Raw genomic sequence first — 20,837 nt, 5'->3', positions numbered from 1 at the left:
TTAAGTAAATTCAGTTACAATTGTATTTAAACAGTACAACATATTTAATAGGAATATATTGCCCCTAATAGTCTTAATCATTGACTCTTAATTATAAATTTGTACTTAAATGATAGTCCTTGCTTGATTGTTTTTTATTACTATAAGGACTTGTTCGGCTATTCCTATCCTATATGAATTGGATGAGATTCGAAAGGGTTATGGAAGATTTTGACTTGCTTCGGATTTAAACGCATCCAATCCCATATCCATATGTATTGAGATTAAAACGAACAAGCCCTATCCCATTCACATGGTCGGTAGGGAGGGAGGGGAGGCATTGTCACTGGCTGGCACACACGTTGTGGCATATAAGGACATCTCTAGCAATAGCGTGCAAACGGACGTGCAAAACATCATTTTTTGCACTCTAGATGTACTGTTTACAGAGTGGAGTTTGAAATGGAGAGTGAGATAGGGAGGTTGTGTTTCCAGCAGGTCCCCAATTGTATCTCACACATTGAAAATAGGAGACCACAATTACTATAGATCGATCCAGTAGATCGCGGATGCGGATGCGAAAAAAGGGTACCGCCCCTCTCTCTCTCTCAAATCTGGCTAACCTTTCTCTTCTTTCCCTCTTTTCGCGAGCTGCTGAAACTGCCACTGTCTTCGGGACATGCTCGTCTATAGTAGCACTTGTTTTTCCTCGTCCGTGTCCGCGGACCGCTCGAAACAGCCTACTCGGTGGGGTTTGGGCGCCGCATTTGCACACGATAATAAGGGCTGGTTTGGTGACCAGGCGTGATCCCTGGTGACCAAATCAGCCATAAACTGAAGAACATTTCCTATCTTTTGTATGACATTCCTCTTCCTCTCTCAGGAGATAGATGTGACGAAATTAATAATTTAGCTTCGCTAGATCCAACCCCCATATATACAAGTTGAACCGATCTTGATCCACAAAAGGCATCTTGCACTGTATGTAGTTAGCTACCGGTAGTTCCGCTATGGCCGGCCCGGTTGCCCACTTCATTTTTGTAATTAATTTGGCTGAAGACCTAGGGGTTAGGGCGAGCGCTACAGGCTACGGAGTTGTACAAAATTTCCTTGCTGCCTCCCCTCAGACGAGCATGCTAGTGCCAACTTTTGTACACATACCGCTTATTAGCAACATTATTGTCCTACATACCCTGACTAAACGCTTGATAATAGTATAAAAACATATAAGTTAGACATGGTCCATAGTTAAGATGGTAAAAGTATTTTACTGTAAAGTTTATGCGGTGACACGGTACACAATATAATATATATCAATATCGTACATTATCAATTTTAGCGGTGATATATGTTAGTATATATAAGGCCTTATTCTGTTAATCCCGTTATCCATGGATTGGATGAGATTTGAAAAAAAATTAAGAAAGAGTTTGACTTACTTGAGATTTAATCTCACCAAATCTCACTCAATCCACATGGATTGAGACCGAACAAGCCTTAAATAGGTTTAAGTTGTAATTTTTAATCTGTTTTTGTGGTCCTCCAAGTGATAGATGTGAGGGACTGTAAAAAAGAATATTTACATCCGGTATGTACATAATGTTTTTTCCATAGCTAGTAGCCAAGGACCAGGAAAATCCACCTCTCATAGGCACAAGGAAATGTATGTATGAGCTAGCGCTAGCCACAGCACTGCAGTTAACAAGTGGCCCGGAGAACGCGGCACACACAAGCGATAACCCTACCACGTACCACGTGCCACGTTAGTTGAGCATGTTACCACGATAAAACATACAATTTGCATACAACAGCACCGCTGGCGCCTGGCGCGGCGTCCATTCTCCACACGGTTAGGGACGATGCTGAGACCTTGTTTGCAAAAAGAATTGCTTGGAATCATTGCTATTTGACTCAGATCTGTTAGAAAAAAATCCAACTGTTTTGAATTGTTTGTTGACAGCAGGGACAAATTGCTCAAGGTCAACGAATGTCCGGTCGAGCTGTGAGCTCCGGCCGGCGACGTGCGCTCCAGCCGGCGATAACACGGAGGGCGAGCGGCCAGCCAGCCGGCTATAAATAGAATTGCAAGACGGCAACCTTTCTTGTTCAGCCCATCGCTGTCCTCGAGCTTTTACTTGTACACTGGCTAGAGCTAGCTCGTACAGCAATCAGGTCAGGAGGTGTTAAGCGACGATGGCGACCTCTAAGCTCGCTGTCCTCGCTCTGTTTGCCCTGCTCGGCTCCGTGTCATGCCAGGCCGGAGGCTACTACGACTACTACTACCCTACCCCGCAGCGACCTCCAACACCAAGCCCTGCAGGGACGCACCTCAAGGTCGGATACTACAGGAACAAGTGTGCCGCCGCTTACGTGGATGTGGAGGCCATTGTCAAGAAGCACGTCAAGGCCACTGATGCTGGCATGCAAGCTGGCCTTGTCCGTCTCTTCTTCCACGATTGCTTCGTCCGTGTAAGACACTAGCTAGCACAACTTCCTCCATTCATGCGATCTGACAAACAATTACTTAATAACATGGTTTCGTCTCGTCAGGGATGCGACGGCTCCATCCTCCTCGACACGTTCAGCAACGACACAAGCCTGACCCCGGAGAAGTTCGGCGTGCCCAACTTCCCCAGCCTGCGGGGCTTCGAGGTGATCGACGCGGCCAAAGCCGAGATCGAGGCGGCGTGCCCGGGCAAGGTCTCGTGCGCGGACATCGTCGCCTTCGCCGCCCGCGACGCGTCCTACTTCCTCAGCGCCGGCGGCATCAGCTTCGCCATGCCAGCGGGCCGCTACGACGGGACCGTCTCCCTCGCCAGCGAGACCCTCCCCAACCTGCCCCCGCCGTTCGCCGGCTTCGACCAGCTCGTCAAGATGTTCGGCGACAAGGGCCTCGACGCCTCCGACATGATCACGCTCTCCGGCGCGCACAGCATCGGCCGCTCACACTGCTCCTCCTTCACCAGGGACCGCCTGCCGCCCAGCAACACCTCCGACATGGACCCGGCGTTCGCCGCCACGCTGCAGGCCAAATGCAGGTCGGCGAATGCTGGCACCGACAACACGGTGATGCAGGACTTCAAGTCCCCCGACGTCCTGGATAACCAGTACTACAAGAACGTGCTGGCCCACAAGGTTCTCTTCACGTCCGACGCCGCGCTCACCACCAACTTCACGTCCAACAACCTGGTGCGTGCCTACGCCGACTTCGTGCCCTATCTGTGGCAGCAGAAGTTCGAAAAAGCTATGGTGAAGATGGGTGGCATCCAGCTCAAGACCGCAGACAATGGGGAGATCAGGAAGACGTGCCGCAAAGTCAACAACAGGACGTGATCGATGATCATCAGATCAGATGGCGGCGATCAGATATCTTGTCCACCTAGACCAAATTAAACTCTGCCGCTTGGCTTAGACGAAATGGGAACAAATAACCATTCTTTGCCTTTTCGGATTTCCAATTTCCTAACTTTTGCCTTTACCTACATTATTCTCCTGATATCTCCTCTAATATGCCGCTGCATTCTCCAACTGTATGCCTGTTTTTATGCTGTATAATTTTAATTGGATTGAATATCATATCTTTTGTAGTGCAAGTAAATCTTTATCATCCCGTCGATCCCATATATATGTCTGCTGTGTCACAAAAGTTAAAAAATAAATTAATCTTAGCCCATCTAAAAGTTGTCACATTCGATAAATTAATCTTAGCCCATCTAAATGTTGTCACATACTCACATTCGATGTGATAGTGTTTAATAAAAGCTGATAGTGTTTTATAAAAGTTGTCACATTCAATGTGTACAAACACAGGAATCTAAGTAGAAGCTTTATGATTTCATGTGAAATGTCGCATATGTTTGTACATATAGTGCATGAAAACTTTCACGAAACAATATCATTTTTTATCACGAACTCTACATATGATATCATGATATCGCGACAAGTTTCATGATTTTCTGACTTTGTTTGTGTTTTATATAATTTTAAAACAATTGGATCGCAAGTTCGCGGACATGTTTCGTGAACATGGTGTTCAAAATTTCTGGTTTGTTCCTAAATTAGGCCGTAACTTATGCTCAGTAACTTATGCGCAAAAAGAAAAAAAGATAAATAAAATTTGTCGAGTGTAAAGAAAAGACACTTGACAAAAGCATGGTGTTCAAAATTTGTCGTGTGACTCTATAAATAAATTTTAATAAAGAAAATCTTCTTTGCCAAGTGTTTGTGAGGAGGGCACTCGACAAAGTATTTTTAAAAATAATTTTTTTTGCCGAGTGCCAGGTCGCGGGCACTCGGAAAATCGCTTGTACGTAACCCTAAGGCCTGGTCCGTTTCCTTTTCCCTTCTCACTCCTTCACGCTGCGCCTCCGATCCCACGCTTCCGCTGCGCTGCCGCCGAGCTAGGGATGGCAACGGGGAATTCCCCGTCGGGTTTTAGCTCCCCAAACCCGTCCCCGCGACAAAAAAAATTCCCCGCGGGGATCCCCACGAACGCTTGCGGGGGACATTTCTTCCCCATCCCCGTTCCCCGCGGGGATAAATCCCCGTCGGGGATCCCCATCCTCGCTTAAATTATAATTAAATCGTACTTCATTTGTTATTAATGTAAAATATTGTCACTTATACACATTGTTAGATGTAAAATTCATTATGTGCACATTAAAATCAATGTATTTGTACAACGGGTGATCTCTTGACAAGGTAATTCTTTACTTTTATCATTAACTATTACATCAAAACATTGTCACATGTAAGTTTAACGGGTCCCCACGGGGAACGGGGATGGGGAATGCTTCCCCATCCCCGTCCCCGTTTACCCGTCGGGGGAGAACTTTTCCCCATTTACATCCCCGTGGGGGAAGAAACTTCCCTATCCCCATCCCCTAATAGAGGAATTCCCCACGGGGAATCGGGGATCGGGTCCCCATTGCCATCTCTACGCCGAGCCTGTCCGTCCAAATTTCGTTGTCGCTTGCCTCGTCCTCGATGGCCCCGCGACCGCTGCTCCGGCCAAGCCCCATCGTCGACTTCGTTCTTCACACTATTCTCTGGCCAAGCCCCGTCACCAGCTTCGTTCTCCACAGCGATGGTCACTGGCTCATGCATGCCACTGCACCGGAGACCCCACGCCCCGCCCCGCCCCGAGGTCACCCCGGATCCGCGACCCATTCCCTACATAGTAGATCGATGGTGGTTAAAGTCCCGACCCTAAGGTGAGAACCTTAGTAGAATAAATATTGACATGGATTGTGGCGATGGTAGAACCTTAGTAGCCACATTGCTAAAATATTGTGGCGATGGTAGAACCTTAGTAGTCACAAAGTGAAGGTGCTAGCAACTCTTGATAATACACGGTTACACACCGTGCGATAGCTGCCAAGAGGCAGTTACTTTTTTATTAGTTTTGCATTTGAAGTGCGTTTGAAGTTTGTTGACCTGATTGTATCCATTGGGTGACCTCAATTTGATCACATGTTCTACAATAAGAAAAAGGGCAAGGGTTGGATTCCTGGAGAGTATAGTCTTGGTAGAAAGGGATGATTAGATTTTACTAAAATTCTAAGTATCAAAATATTAACATTGCAAACTTGTAATGTTACATCAAAATATGAGTTACTGTCCTGGCAAGCGGATAAACTGTATGTTGTATTTTTTTTGAGTTAATAGACTTGTGTTCCTTTTTTTGCAGAGAAGATGCTTGTCTCCTAGTCGCTGCAGGTCTTCCTGCACCGCACCACGTCGCCACTGCACTGACCCGCCATAGTCCTGCTAGCCTGACTCGATCATCACCCTAGGTATAACGACATCTCACCCAATAGTTGCTTCCACACGTTGCTCAACAATATTTGTTATTCCATTTGCGCGTATTTATTCCTTATCCTTATTATTATATTTTGGTGTATTGCTTGAGTATGATTTCAGCGAGTTCAAGATTCTCAATCTATTGGAATTAAGTAGCAAAATAAAATGAATGACTGTAATTCTGCAGGATGAAGATGGTCAATTTCTTCTTTAATCCAAAGGAGCAGACAAGTAGGATTTGTAACATTTTACAAAAAATGTTGATGCCCTTTGAAATTATTTTTTGGCTAAACCTGTAATCAAGCCATCTGCATTCATGTATTGATATTTTGTTATTAGCTTAAAAATGTTCAGAAGCACCTGATTACTCGGTGTTGTCAACATGATTGGTCTGTTTGTTCTATCTTTTCCAATGCCACCACTATTTTGGCCTTCAGCTTGATCCCTCTAGGCAACTTTCACACGCGTGCCCCGTTGCATCCGCCTGTGCCACACGCGGCCCCATCACCTTCACCCGTGCCAAGGGAAAAATGTAGTGTGAAGAGTTGGAGTTCTCATCAGGTCATAAATATTCAATTAAGTTACAATATTAGAAAACTGTTAATTGGACTACATAATTTTTATTCAAACTTCCAAAGAAAGTATTGGTCTTGATGGTTTTTACTTTTTAGCTCATGCTGTGTGTAAGGTACTGAAAAATGCTGCAAGTGCAAAGAAGAGCTGTAAGTTAACTTCCAAAACGTTGTTGTATGTTAACTAAAACAATACCACATTTGTTTATTAGCTGCATTTGCCCATGACCCTTATTAATTTGAATTTTGCAATCCATTAGTTGAATTTTGCGTTTGCGTATCGTGAGCTTATATCACCTCACTTAGCACCTCACTTAGCCATCGTTATAGCACCCCAAACCTTATCGATGTGAACAAGGCATTGGATATGACTTTCTGTCAAATGGGAACAAACAAAAATAACATTTGCTCACCGTCATGATGTGTATTTGGTCTATCCATTCATTTAACACCAAAATTTATTGGTATATTTTTTTGCAATTAAGGATATCATTGTATTTTGGCTCCTTGTAATTACAATACAAAGCTTAACTATAATTGTTTCCCATTGATTGTGTCTTACATGTTTGAAATAGCCTAAATCATTGGCAAAAAATTTGAGAGATATTGAGATCGATGATAATATATATGTTGTTCGTTTCCTATCTTAGAGTTTTTAAACTAAATTCGAAGATGGAGTATTGAAACTCTATGGATTCAAACCACATTTGAAACTAAAATGATGATCATTAGTCAGCATCTCTAGAATACTACATGGTATTTATTGAGTCCTTTATATATATGCCTTATAAGCTTTTTCAATTCTTTCTAAACCAACCTGCAACTTATGTTTTGATCTACATGCTCGCTAAATACATTTGATATCTTTTCAGTGGCAAGAAAAATATAAAGATACCCAAGAGATGCATTGCAACAAGAAGAATGTGATCAAGGATTTGTTCTACTTGCTATTGGATTTAAGTTATAGGACATTTAAACATGTTTGATGTTTAATACTTGTGCTAGATGCTTTATGCTTCAATTATACGTGGGTGCTAGAAAAAGTGTGTACTCACATGTTATTTGATGAAATTTTATGTACAATTTGGATTGAATTCAATTGATTGCTGATTTTTATTATTTGATGAACTAAAAGTGGCACAAATAGCTGCTATGTTGCCTGATTCTATGACGAATATATATATATATATATATATATATATATATATATATATATATATATATATATATATATATATATATATATATATATGTAAGAAACGATTTGTCATGGCACCCATTAAGTTAACCCCATATCACCATGTTTTGTGACGAAAATATTTATGACAATTTGTTTGACACGTCAGGTTCCATGTCATCTGCCATCTCATCTCACTCGTGACGAAACTAATCGTCACAATTTTTGCCACGTCAACTACCATGTGAACCATTTATGATGAACATATATATCTGTCACAAAATTGCCGCGTGGCAACGATCTCGTGCTACGCTTTATGACCTTTTGGGTCTTATTTATGGCAATTTAGATCTTCATAGATTTTATGACGAATACATTTTTGTCACTACATTATTGACATTTTTTCTCATTTCATCACAAACGTTTCGTTAATACACACCTTCTATGATGATGGTCTTTTTGTCACAGAGTCATCACAACAATAAATACTATGATAAAAAACTTCAATTTATGACATAATCAGAACATCATAGAAGACCACATGTGTTGTAGTGATTACCTACTACATTCTCGAAATATATTATATAACGGGGTAATTACAGAATAGTGTCAGCCTAAGCCAAAATAATGTACCCATGGATGAAGCCGACAGGTGGACATTCTTAATATGCTGGTGTGCCCACTAGGCCTCTGCCACCCCACTTAGTCTTCTAGCCATAAGTTCTAGGGGCCTTCGCAGTTCCTCTGTCGGCTTGTCCTCCGACCTTGCACTGAGAGGAACGATGAACCTTAGTTGAGCCCGAGGTCCTCGCTTGGGTCTTCACGGTCCACGCCTAGGGAAAGGAACCAGAGGCGAGAGAAACCCTTGGGATCCTCATCGACTAGGGCTCATAGCTTTCGTTATGGATCTAGCCCTTTGCCCACTGACCTCAACTAGGGCCTGCATAGCCCTCGCGTCGTTGGAGGGGTACTTCGCACACTCAATGAATTCTCCGTTCCTGGAACTCGTCCATGTTGTGTTTGTTGCCTGCATTCGCATAAAAAATAGTGTGGGGTCAATCACAATAATTGAGTTGCAGGATGATCAAGGTCAGGTTCGACCTTTGTACCAACAGTTGTGAACTCTGTTTTGGTTTTATCTTGTATATATATGCTGGATGTTGTGAATTCTGTAATGATTATATGTTATATGAATATATGATGGACGTTGTGCACTCTATATTGATTCTATGCTGGATGTTGTGAACTCTGTTTTAGTATACATGTACATAGCAAATTGTAAATATATAGAAAAAAGTCCTTGGACATTTTATTAGCGGTTCTAGCCAAAAAACCAGTACTAAAACTCCATCTTTAGTGCCAGTTCATTTCTAGAACTGGCACTAAAAGTTTATTTTTAGTATAGGTTGAAGCCTAGATCCAGTACTAAAGTGGGACCTTTTAGTACCGATTCAATCCAAAAGCCGATACTAAAAGTTCATCTTTAGTGCCAATTCATTCCTAGAACTGGTACTAAAATTTTATTTTTAGTATTGAATGAAGTCGAGAACCGATACTAAAGTGGGACCGTTTAGTATTGATTGAATCCAAGAGCCGGTACTAAAGGGCCCTCTTTGGTACGAGGCAATGCAAGGACTAAAGAATGAAATTGTTAGTGTCAGTTTGCTTAGTACCGGTTGAGAACCTAGTACTATAGCAGGTTCTGAACCAATACTGATGACCCATTTTCTAGTAGTGACAATAGGACATTAGTAAAATATGGCCAGAGGTCTATTAACTATCACTGAACCACACCACTACTTCAGTTGGACACCACACTGTATTGAATCATGATAAACCATCCACAAGAATTTTTTCACTTTAAAATGGTGTACTACATTGCCAGGTCTCGTCTATATGAGAACACTTAAGTGCTCCACAAGAAAGTAAACCTATAGAGAGATCTAGATGAATAACTTCCTAACTTCTCCAGCGCCCACACCACTTCATCTCTGTATTTGGATAACTGAATCTCACTCAACATCAACTACAACTTATTCCATTCCTGAATGAGAAAATCATCTATAGATCTTCTAAAATGTAGAACCCATTGCTCATTATACCAAACTTTGGAGGCCTCTATTTTACATTCTGATCATATCTGAATTAATTGCAATAACTCAGCCTGAAGAATTAAGGGGGTTTGGTTTCTAGGGACTAATTTTTAGTCTCTCTATTTTAGTTTATTGTAGGCCCTAAATTGTTAAATACAGAAACTAAAATAGAGTTTGTAGTTTTCTGTATTTGTCAATTTAGGTACTAAAATGGTATAAAATGGAGAGACTAAAAATTTAGTCCATAGAAAACAAACACCCCCTAATTAATAAGGCCCTGTTTGCAAGCACCCAATTTTTAAGTTGAGATGGTTCCAAACATACCGGTTTATGACTCAGTTTATAAAATTAGATTCTCAGTTTATTAAAAAAACAAGAAGTTGGCCTCTCCTAGAGTCCTAGCTGCAATAGCCTAGTATATTAGGGGGGGGGGGGGGGGGTTCTACGGTTCTGCTACCCGTTGAGAAAACCAAAAAAAATTATCTATCCACTTACAGATAAGATAAGGCAAACATTCATTATTCTGACAACCAAGTCCACCAACCTCTTAAGATCTATTCAAAGTCTCCCATTTAACTATATGGTACATTCTTTTCCTATTTGTCCCTTGCAGAGAAAAAAAAATCTAGATCTAACTGGATTCAGAAAGGTTATTAGATTCTCTAGAGCCAACCTCCCTATATATATATATATATATATATATAGTGGCACCAGTTGGATATAATTTGGAACAAATGGAGTGTTAGATTATCTGGCTGCTGGATCCAACCTCCCTAGCAGTGAGATCCACAGCTGATCACAGATGCCATCTTGCAATGTGTACGTCGTAGCTAACTACCGGTAGTTCCGCGGCCCAGCAGCTGCTAAATTCTTCCCAGCTAGCAGTGTTGACCATGCATATTTTTAGTAATCCATGTCAAATGGTCGTTTGCGTAAGTGATGCAGAGGAATTGAAGACAAAACCTCGGCTAGCTTAAAGACCTACAAGCTACGGATCGAGTTGTACATAACTCCTGGCTGCTTCATCGAATGAACATGCTCCAGGTTTTGTACACATATAGCCCCTTAGCTAGTGGACTAAAGAACACGAACGCGACAGACACAAGTGATCGATACCCTAGTTAGCACGTGAACGTTGGTTGAGCATGTTATACCATGATATATAGATACCCCCGCGTACGTAGTTGTTTAAACAAATACATGAAATAACACCATTATTTGCACATACAATCGCAACGCACCGCTGGCGGCCTTGAGTTTTGTCCACGCCCGGCGAGGACCTTGATCGCTTCGTATACGTAATTAAGGGGGTGTTTGAATGCACTAGAACTAATAGTTAGTTGGCTAAAAATTGGTGGTGGAATTAGCTAGCTAACAAATAGCTACCTAACTATTAAATAATTTATCAAAAATAGCTAATAGTTGAACTACTCCCTCCGTTTCGTTTTATTTGTCGCTGAATAGTACAAAATTGAACTATCCAGCGACAAATAAAAAGAAACGGAGGGTGTATTAGCTAGGGTGTTTGGATGTTTCAACTAATTTTAGCCACTAACTATTAGTTTTAGTGCATTCAAACACCCCCTAGTGCATCCATCTCCAAGTCAACGGATGCCCGATGGATCGGAGCTGTGTGAGCTTCTTCGTTCGTGCAGAACTGGAGCTCACTCACCTACTCTCCATGTTATTGTCGGCTATATATGACTTGCACGTCTCACAATTAACGCGCGCTCTCATCCCATACTTAACATCCCCCGACCGGCGCCGCTATATATAGGCATGCAAGACGGCAGCTTTTCTTCACTCATCGTCGTCCATCTCTCTACCAGTCTCAGTCAGACTACGAAGAATTAAGCGACGATGATGAGCCCTAGTAAGCTCGCCGTCCTCACTGTGTTCGCCCTGCTCGGCTCCGTGTCAAGCCAGGGCGGAAGCTACTACTACACTCCTCCGGCTCCGGCCACCCCGCAACCACCGCCATGTCCTCCTCCTGTCACTCCGGTGCCCCCGCCAACGTCACCACCCACTTATCCTCCACCGACCCCGACGAGCCCACCCGCGCCTACGCCCACACCCCCACCCCCACCCCCACCCCCACCCAGCAGCCCTGGGACGCAACTCACGGTCGGACACTACAAGAACAAGTGTGGCGCTTACGTGGATGTCGAAGCTATTGTCAAGAAGCACGTCAGTGCCACTGATGCTGGTATGCAGGCCGGGCTTGTCCGTCTCTTCTTCCACGACTGCTTCGTCCGTGTAAGAGCTCCATTACCGACCAAGCAAGCCATGCCGTACATAGTGCATACCATTCATGCATGCAGTCAGACAGTTAATTAATGACGTTGCCATCGCCATGTGTGTGTACGTGGTGGTTTCTGCAGGGATGCGACGGCTCCGTCCTCCTCGACACGTTCAGCAACGACACCAGCCTGACCCCGGAGAAGTTCGGCGTGCCCAACTTCCCCAGCCTGCGGGGCTTCGAGGTGATCGACGCGGCGAAAGACGAGATCGAGGCGGCGTGCCCCGGCACGGTCTCGTGCGCGGACATCGTCGCCTTCGCCGCCCGCGACGCGTCCTACTTCCTCAGCGGCGGCGGCATCAGCTTCGCCATGCCCGCGGGCCGCTACGACGGGACCGTCTCCCTCGCCAGCGAGACCCTCCCCAACCTGCCCCCGCCGTTCGCCGGCTTCGACCAGCTCGTCAAGATGTTCGACGACAAGGGGCTCGACGCCTTCGACATGATCACGCTCTCCGGCGCGCACAGCATCGGCCGCTCCCACTGCTCCTCCTTCACCAGGGACCGCCTGCCGCCCAGCAACACCTCCGACATGGACCCGGCGTTCGCCGCCACGCTGCAGGCTAGCTGCGCGTCGGCCAACGGCACCGACAACACGGTGATGCAGGACTTCGCCACCCCTGACGTCCTGGACAACCAGTACTACAAGAATGTGCTGGCCCACAAGGTTCTCTTCACGTCGGACGCCGCGCTCACCACCAACTTCACGTCCAACAACCTGGTGCGCGCCTACGCGGACTTCGTGCCCTATCTGTGGCAGCAGAAGTTCGCGAAAGCCATGGTGAAGATGGGCGGCGTCGAGATCAAAACCGCCGCCAATGGAGAGATCAGGAAGACATGCCGCAAGATCAACAGCAGGCCGTGATCGATCAGATGGACCGCCGAGCTTGTCCCTCTACTTTAGATCAAACTCTGACGACGCCTCACATGAGTCGAGAATAAATAACCATTTTGCTTTCCGGACTTTCAATTTCCTAACTTGGCTTCATTCTCTAGCCGTATGCCTGTTTTATTTTATGCTCTCTATATAATTTTGATTGCAATAGATAATCTTTAGTAAAAGATGATCTGTTGGATTTATTATTTGTTGCCTTTCATAAGGGAGAGCTTCCTCTATATAGTCTTAACTTTGGTACTTATCCTTTTGCGTAAGGTTATCTCAAGCAGACCCCTTATTTCATTCCTTATTTCAAACTCCACTCTGCAAATAGTATCAAATAGTGCCATCTACAGTTCTAAGTCCCCTATTTTACAATGTCTGCTGGAGACAGTCTAAGTGTAAAAAATGCTTCGATGATCCAACAATGCATTCCTATTTGTCTGATGAGTGTGAATTTTAAAATCTTTACAAAGGTTCTTACAAATAGATTTATGAGGATAGCTAAGAAGCTTATTGGACCTCTACACAAACGGCTTTTCTTCCGGGTAGGATTATAATGGAGGGGGTAGTAGTTCTTCATGAGACAATATACGAATTGCATAAGAAAAAAGGTTAGGGAATTGTTTTGAAATTAGATTTTGAGAAGGCATATGATAATTTAAAATGACCTTTTGTGCAACAAACCTTGCGTATGAAAGGCTTTTCAACAGAATGGTGTTCTTGGATTATATCAGTCATGATGAGAGGGCATGTGTGAAAGTTCCCTTTGCCCGGGAACATGATCTGGATGTCGCCTAGAGGGGGGGTGAATAGGCGAATAAAAATTATCACTTTAAAACTTTAAATCTTACTCTACTCGAAGACAGGATCGCAGCGGAGTGAAGAACCCTTCGAGTAGGTTGCAGCGGAATTGAAGTTCCTGTCTTAAGAATATCCTGCACTTCAAAGAAAGCTAGTACCACAAGTAAGCAGTGAAGTGCAGAAGTAAGAACTGAATAAGACAGAGAATCAGCACATAACACAGAGCAGAGCACGTGGACACAGGAATTTATCCCGAGGTTCGGCCAAGCCTGAATGCTTGCCTAGTCCTCGTTGGAGTTAGCCACACCTGGGCTTGGAGTCTATTTCAACTCCTTCCTTCGTTTGCTCAGATCTGTCAGTCAGACATATAGAGCCTTCCACTATGTTGAGGTAGTTACAACAGAGCCGTGGCTGCTTACAATCTTCTTGACAGCACTCCGGCAGAGTAACAATATGCTCAAGACTATGCTCTAGCTCTTAGCAGCACTTCTCCACTCTCTAGAGGCTTATAGCTTTGCCTCTACACAAACTAGAGAGATATACACGAGAGGGAGAGAGAGAATTGATCCGAGTGATGTCTACACTTGTTGGCTGCACTTCAATTTAATGGAGGCGCCTAGGAGTCCCTTTTATAGGCACAAGGGGCCTAGGAGCCGTTGGAAGCAATCCAGGAAGGCAAATCTTGCCCTCAGTCGGGTGGCGCACCGGACAGTCCGGTGCACCACCGGACACTGTCCGGTGCCAGATTTCCTTCCAAAAATGACGCAGTTGACCGTTGCAGTCTTGGAGCCGTTGGCGCACCGGACACTGTCCGGTGCACACCGAACAGTCTGGTGCCTCCATCTGACCGTTGGCTCGGCCACGCGTCACGCGCGGATTGCGCGGCCGACCATTGGCCCAGCCGACCGTTGGCTCACCGGACAGTCCGGTGAATTATAGCTGTACGTCGCCAGACTTCTCCCGAGAGCGGCCTGTTCACTAGAGTTCAGCCTGGCGCACCGGACACTGTCTGGTGCACCACCGGGCACTGTCCGGTGCACCACCGGACAGTCCGGTGTGCCAGACTGAGCTGAGTCTTGGTTGTACACAGTCAAGCCTTTTGCATCTCTTTTCTTTTCTTCTTTTCTCTGTTTCTAACACTTAGACAAATACGTTAGTACACAAAAAACAATGTACTAAGTCTAGAATTATACCTTCTCTTGGATTTTCACCTCTGTATCATTTGACATGCTTAAGATTGATGTTGGACTCATAAATCATCAAGTTAGCTTAACTTGATCTAGACTAACATTTCTGAGCTCCAACATCCTGCAAGGTCACATAGAATATCTCCAAACATAGGAACAACCCAAACAAAAGATCAGAGTGCACTTAGCTCTTTTAGGCTGCTTCCAGTTCTTATTTTGACATTTGTTCTCCTTCTAGTGACTTTGTTCCCTTCTTAGAGCTTGATCTTGAGCTTTATGACTTACACCACATAACTAGAGATGTTTCCTCATTGGTTGTAAGTCACGTCCTTATTTAGTGATCCTTGATGTGCCATAGCTCTTCTCAACTCGATCACCCTTGACTTTGCAAGTCTTCTTCTTCACCCTTGGCTTTGGGTTCCTCAGCCTCGTTGACTTTCTCCTGTGCACTTGGTACCTCGAAGCTCTTCTTGCCTCCATCCTTGGCTTGATCAGTTGTCTCCGAGCTATGCACCCGAGTCTCACTTTATGCAATGTCCATCTTACTTGTGATGCCCATTATCTATCCATCATCTAGTCCTTGGACCATCACACTTGTTCACTTGTGTTGAAGTTTGTCAGCTTTACATTAATCCCTGTTCAACACTTAACACACTTGTTAGTCCTTTAATTGGGTTGTCATCTAAACACCAAAACTCACACGAGAGCTTTCAATCTCCCCCTTTTTGGTGATTGATGGCAACACAATTAAAGCTTACATAAGAATAAGATTTGAAGCACAAATTTTGAATTATAAGTTTATAGAATGCTCCCCCTAAATATGTGCTTACTTCAAAAACATAATTTTGGCCTCATACGCCAATTTGCACAAACTTAGGCAATTCGAAACATTTCTATACCTTAGCACTTTTTGGGATGCATTGTGTCAAGAATCAAACCATGATGCTATAGCACACAAATGCAAAGAATCAGAGTTAAACACCATTCGATTGAGTGGATATAACACAGGAATATCAACCTACCACTATTCACCATTAACATACCAATTAAACTAAGATACCAATTTAAACTAGGGAAATTTGGATCCGTACCATTAAAAGATCACCACTTTGGATCCATACCATTACTATCTCACTTACATGTGGGTCCACATGAGTCAATGACATGTGGGGTCCATGGTATATATCTAAAGTTTGGATCTTTTAATGGTATAGATCCAATTGTTCCTTTAAACTAAGATACCAATTTAAAGCAATCTTAAAGCACCATTAAGCTTGAAGCACCATTAATCTCATGAATATCTATTCCAGAATAAACATTATAGATGCCAATTAAATCATAGCAACGGAAGCACTAGTCCATATGATGCAACACATACAATACTGCAAGAAGCATATGATAAGAATTATCAATAACACAATAACACAATAACACTACCAATTTAAACTAACACTAACACATCACCCCTTAGGATAAGCCTTCCTCTCAGGTTGAGATAAGCTTTAATGCACAACTTCTCCCCCTTTGACATCAAACACCAAAAACCATACTCAAGCAAGAACATAGGATGATGTCAAGGGACAACAAGGTGTTAAGGAGGAAAAACACACTATCAAAACTCCCCCTTATTCATTAAACATATGCACTAGAGATATTAGGATACATTTACGCAAAATATCAATACTTCATTTTGTACCTTTACCATGTTGTGATGTACTTCCCATCTTGAAAGTATTAATCTCTCGGGAGCTTCTCCACACTTGTGTCTGATCCTTTATCCTAACCTTTTCTTGTTGCTAAGACACCAAGCTTAGAGCAAGTTATAGTATTGGCACAAGATGAAGCTACTATTCTAGTGATTATCAAAAGATGTCAATTGAAGCAAACTATCACAACTACCAATTGAAAGGTCATTTATTATCATAGCTCCATGATATTTAAGGATAAGCATCTAGTATCACCAAATATTATAGAGCATGAACAATCTAAAAATATGCAATTACTCACGACTTAAGATACCAATTTCTTGACTTACAGAGGTACCCAAGTCCTGATTGCTCCATTTCTTGCTCATCTTCTCTTTTCCCCTTGAGACTATACAAGATCGCTCAAGAAACAATTAGTTTCAAAAGACACAAGTTATGTGCGCTCCCCCTAAACTTGTGCATCAAGTATTTGAATAACTTGCACTTTGCACATTCTAGCTTTCTCAGAACTAGAGGGGATCACAACATCTCTTGGTCAAGGCATACTCTATCAATTTCACCACAAAGATATACCAATTGAATACCAAATGAAAGGTTGACTTAATACAATTATGCATGCCTTAAGAAGTATAACAACCTAGGCATGCCTCATACATGATAATTATTTCACCATATATGCCAATTGAAAACGACCAGATCATGCAAATAAAGCATAATGTCTAATCACATCAAGATTAAGAAAAATTTTCTTAGGTACACCAAGAGAAACAACATTTTAGGCATAAGTCACCTAAGCCAAGATACTACCAATGAAATGCAAGAACATAGCTATGATCACAATCAATGGAACTTCAAGATATTTAATGAAATTGCATAGTTCCATTTTCCATACCTTTGCCTTTTACCTGTATGGCCATGAGAGCACCAGTTATTACCACACGTTCCCTATTATTTATGCACTTCATAGCTCGAGAGGGTGCATTAGAGGCATAACACATAGTGCCAAAATAGGGTAATCATGTGAACATGGACTAAACAAGATGTCATGCTTGCACACATAGGTTACTCATTACACACGTATAGCATGATTTACAAAAGGATACAGGTTTATCCATGCACACATAAAGGATTAATCATGGTAAATATCTCAATTGATAAGCTACCCAATGACTGATTCAAAAGATATGACTTATAGAGCACCCAGTCATGATTAAGCAAACATGAATGTGATCTTTGAAATCATGAATCAATTATTAACAAGGTTCAACACGAGCAATCTTAAAAGCGTAACTACTCCAAGGACAGATAGCACGACAATCAACTTTTAAGAGCAATACTGATAATGCACTTAAGAAGCACAGGTACCGTCCTTTGGAGAGCTAGATGCGCAATCTAGGTCCTTTGCTTGATTCACCAATAATGATTAAAGACCTCTACAACTTATTTCACTTGAGATGAACATGGGATTAGTGTCTCACAATAATTCAACCTTAGGTCAATGAATAAACACCAAAACAATTAACAGCTTAAGCATAGAGTTTGAGATAACCGTCTTAAGCTCTCCCATGGTCTCCAGTCCATCTCAAGACACCTGCATGGTCTAGTTAGCACAGTTTGGTACCCACCTCGGGATGGGTCCATGACGTTCAACTAAAAGTGCCTTTGGTACCCAAATAGTCTTTGTGCTAGTTCTAGGTGATCTCGTTATAGATCTAGCATAAGTGTATGATTTGTGTCTCCTAAGCGAATGAGATTGAGACAAATTCACTTGCTTAGGAACCTTACCTTTATTACATACCTTGGATAGATGACCCTGCTCACCACACTTGTAGCAGAAGCGTCGCTCATCCTGACATGACGCTTGTTGTTTGTCATTTTCCTTGGTGAGAGTTATCCTGGAGAATGCACATCTTTGATTCTTCATGACCGGACATGAAGTGATCATGTGGTCCTTGTTGTTGCATCCAAAACATCTCCTTATCCCTTCGTCCTTGTCTTTGTATGGACAAGATGCGATGAGGTGGCCTAATGCCTTGCACTTGAAGCATCTCTGTTTTCCTCTTCTCTTGTTACTTTTAGATGACATAGAGAGATTATTAGTGAAAATAACATGATTAATTGAATCATTACCTTTTTCTTGTATCATGTTGATTGCTTCACTTATTGCTTTAGGAACATCTTTTTCAAGGAGTTTGACCATTGCTGCGGTTTCTCCTTCCTCAAGCTTCTTCACCACGTTTTCGCAGATATCTTGAGGAAGTTGAGCATGACGTCTTGTCCTTAATTGTCTTTGTTTCTTGTTCCCAAGCAATTTCCTTTTTTGACCCTACAACTTGTTGCTCATTCAAACATTCGCTTCCTTTTGAGCGACAGGGGTTAGCACATGACGATATACTTGTGCAAGAATGAGGTTCACATGAATTTAAGTTTGTAATTACAACCTCATGAGCAACATTAAGCATGATATGGTCATCAACTAGTTTACTATGAGAATATGATAACCTATCATACTGTCACACCCGGCTTTATGGAACAAAGCCAGGTGCATCTCATACATGCGCCAAGAAGACAACATATATAATAACAGAGTGTATAGAGATGAATGTCACAATAATTAGAGTACTTATTACATAGCGGAAGACTTATTACAAAATAAAGGAATAACCATAAAACGAACTAAGGATCGTCGGCGCCAATGTCAACTGAGAAACGCCACCTAGATCAGATCATACTCCTCGCCTTGTGGCTCCTCCTGAACCACCTGCTCTTCTCCTGTGGGGGGGTGTGAGACAGCAAGGGTGAGCTCACATACGTTCATCGCTCAACAAGTCGTGGGGAATAATGTGACATGAACTCACCAAAGGTGAGAGCTCATGGAGTGTAAGGCTTATCAAAGAGAATGGTTAAAGCTGAGCATTGCTTTTAATGTTGGTCAAACTTTTATTAGCAGTTACTAAGTGTAAGTAAATACCAAACCTTAAGTAAAGTAATAGAACAAATTAATAATAAACCCATGCATATGCAAATGACAAAATTGAATTTAAGTTCCATAATTTAATCATCAGAGAGTCCTGAGCTGCTCATGACCGTGAGCTCGGCTAGTATACCAGTTTTTACACTCTACAGAGGTTGTACCCTTTACCCACAAGTCATGTTACCCATCTGCCAAGGGATCGCGACTTCCCATACACCTCTACCTAGGAAGAGCGGCAGGGTAACACTACGAGGCCTTTACAAAGTTCCACTAGCTTCCGACAACCCGCTACAGTTTATAGGAAGTTCCAATGCAGGGTTCCTGGCTGACCGCCATCGCAGCAAAATCAACCAGGGACCTCCCTACACTGACCACTCCCCTACTGCCCTTGCCCCTTTCGGGTAAGGTAGTCTTCCACTAGCTTTCCTAATTAATCAGCCAAGGGCGTCCCATTAAACCCTTGTGGTGGCACGTGGTTCTCAAGTTAAGCTCTATGTTCCAATTAACATTAATGAACTTGACATGAACATAAACAGAATAACAAGAATAATTGGAACATAGAGGTAATAAATGATTATCCCAAAACCAGGTAAAGCATTAGCAAACTACCCAAGTGAATCAGGGGTAAACAAGGTAGTGAGATAAACAATCTAGGGTGACCTATTGGGTCCCATCAAAATTAACCTATGCATGGATAAGTGATATTAAAGAACATTATTGGGTAAAAAGTGATCAAGGGCACAACTTGCCTTCAATGAGCTCCTGCTCAGCTACTTCAACCTGCTGCTCACCAGGATCCTCGGTCACGGGCTCTTCTATTCGCCACAATACAAACAAGCACAATGCATATAGAGAAATTAACATTACACCAAACATATATACTAAATACACAGTAATAATCTACACATTAAAAATAAAATTCTAGGAACAGGAATCATAATTTTTGGAGTTATAGAATTTAAGTTATGCATTTTCAAAGGTTTTATGTGTTTTAAATAGATTAAGTGAGGGATTAAATTTCTTATTGTTTTCATGATAAAACAGAGGCTCTAGGTGATAAAGAATAAAATTACAAAAATTTAGAAAGTGGAATGGATTATTTTGGAGCCCATATGAATATTCTATGAATTATACAAGTTCTAGGGTTTATTTTTATATTAAAAATCCAATTTCCTATTCATTTAATCAATTTTAAACAGCACTGGACTGGGCCTCAAATCCAAAGAACCCCAGGGGGCTCTGAGTAAGATTCTGCAGACACAGAACTAACCCCGCGTGGATGGCGGGTTGATTTGTTGTTTTTCCAGGGGCTCTTTAATAAAAGTGCCAGCGAAGGGGTACAGGTGGCGTTGGACCGTTGGATTGAAAAC

At 42.6% G+C, this 20,837-nt stretch overlaps 2 protein-coding genes across 2 annotated transcripts; both read left to right on the top strand.

Moving 5' to 3' along the window:
* The first annotated feature begins 2,079 nt into the window (after positions 1-2,079).
* Positions 2,080-3,577, top strand: LOC103633483 (peroxidase 2-like). The gene is made up of 2 exons (XM_008655177.2): positions 2,080-2,448; positions 2,530-3,577. Exons 1-2 carry the CDS (start codon positions 2,173-2,175, stop codon positions 3,310-3,312), a joined length of 1,059 nt encoding a protein of 352 aa, XP_008653399.1. The 5' UTR covers positions 2,080-2,172; the 3' UTR covers positions 3,313-3,577.
* Positions 3,578-11,347: 7,770 nt separating this feature from the next.
* On the top strand, positions 11,348-13,002 carry LOC103634416 (peroxidase 2-like). Its single transcript, XM_020541338.2, has 2 exons — positions 11,348-11,879; positions 12,005-13,002. Exons 1-2 carry the CDS (start codon positions 11,484-11,486, stop codon positions 12,782-12,784), a joined length of 1,176 nt encoding a protein of 391 aa, XP_020396927.1. The 5' UTR covers positions 11,348-11,483; the 3' UTR covers positions 12,785-13,002.
* The last annotated feature ends 7,835 nt before the right edge of the window (positions 13,003-20,837 follow it).

Source organism: Zea mays, chromosome 7 (assembly GCF_902167145.1).
Source record: "Zea mays cultivar B73 chromosome 7, Zm-B73-REFERENCE-NAM-5.0, whole genome shotgun sequence".
NCBI lineage: Eukaryota > Viridiplantae > Streptophyta > Magnoliopsida > Poales > Poaceae > Zea > Zea mays.
The sequence above is the reverse complement of the archived record's forward strand: the minus strand, read 5'-3'. Positions and strand labels throughout refer to the sequence as shown.

Coding starts and splice junctions, on each gene's coding strand:
- LOC103633483 (XM_008655177.2), top strand. CDS start 2,173: ATGGCGACCTCTAAGCTCGCTGTCCTCGCTCTGTTTGCCCTGCTCGGC. Junction 2,449..2,529: donor TCCACGATTGCTTCGTCCGT/GTAAGACACTAG, acceptor TCGTCTCGTCAG/GGATGCGACGGCTCCATCCT.
- LOC103634416 (XM_020541338.2), top strand. CDS start 11,484: ATGATGAGCCCTAGTAAGCTCGCCGTCCTCACTGTGTTCGCCCTGCTC. Junction 11,880..12,004: donor TCCACGACTGCTTCGTCCGT/GTAAGAGCTCCA, acceptor TGGTTTCTGCAG/GGATGCGACGGCTCCGTCCT.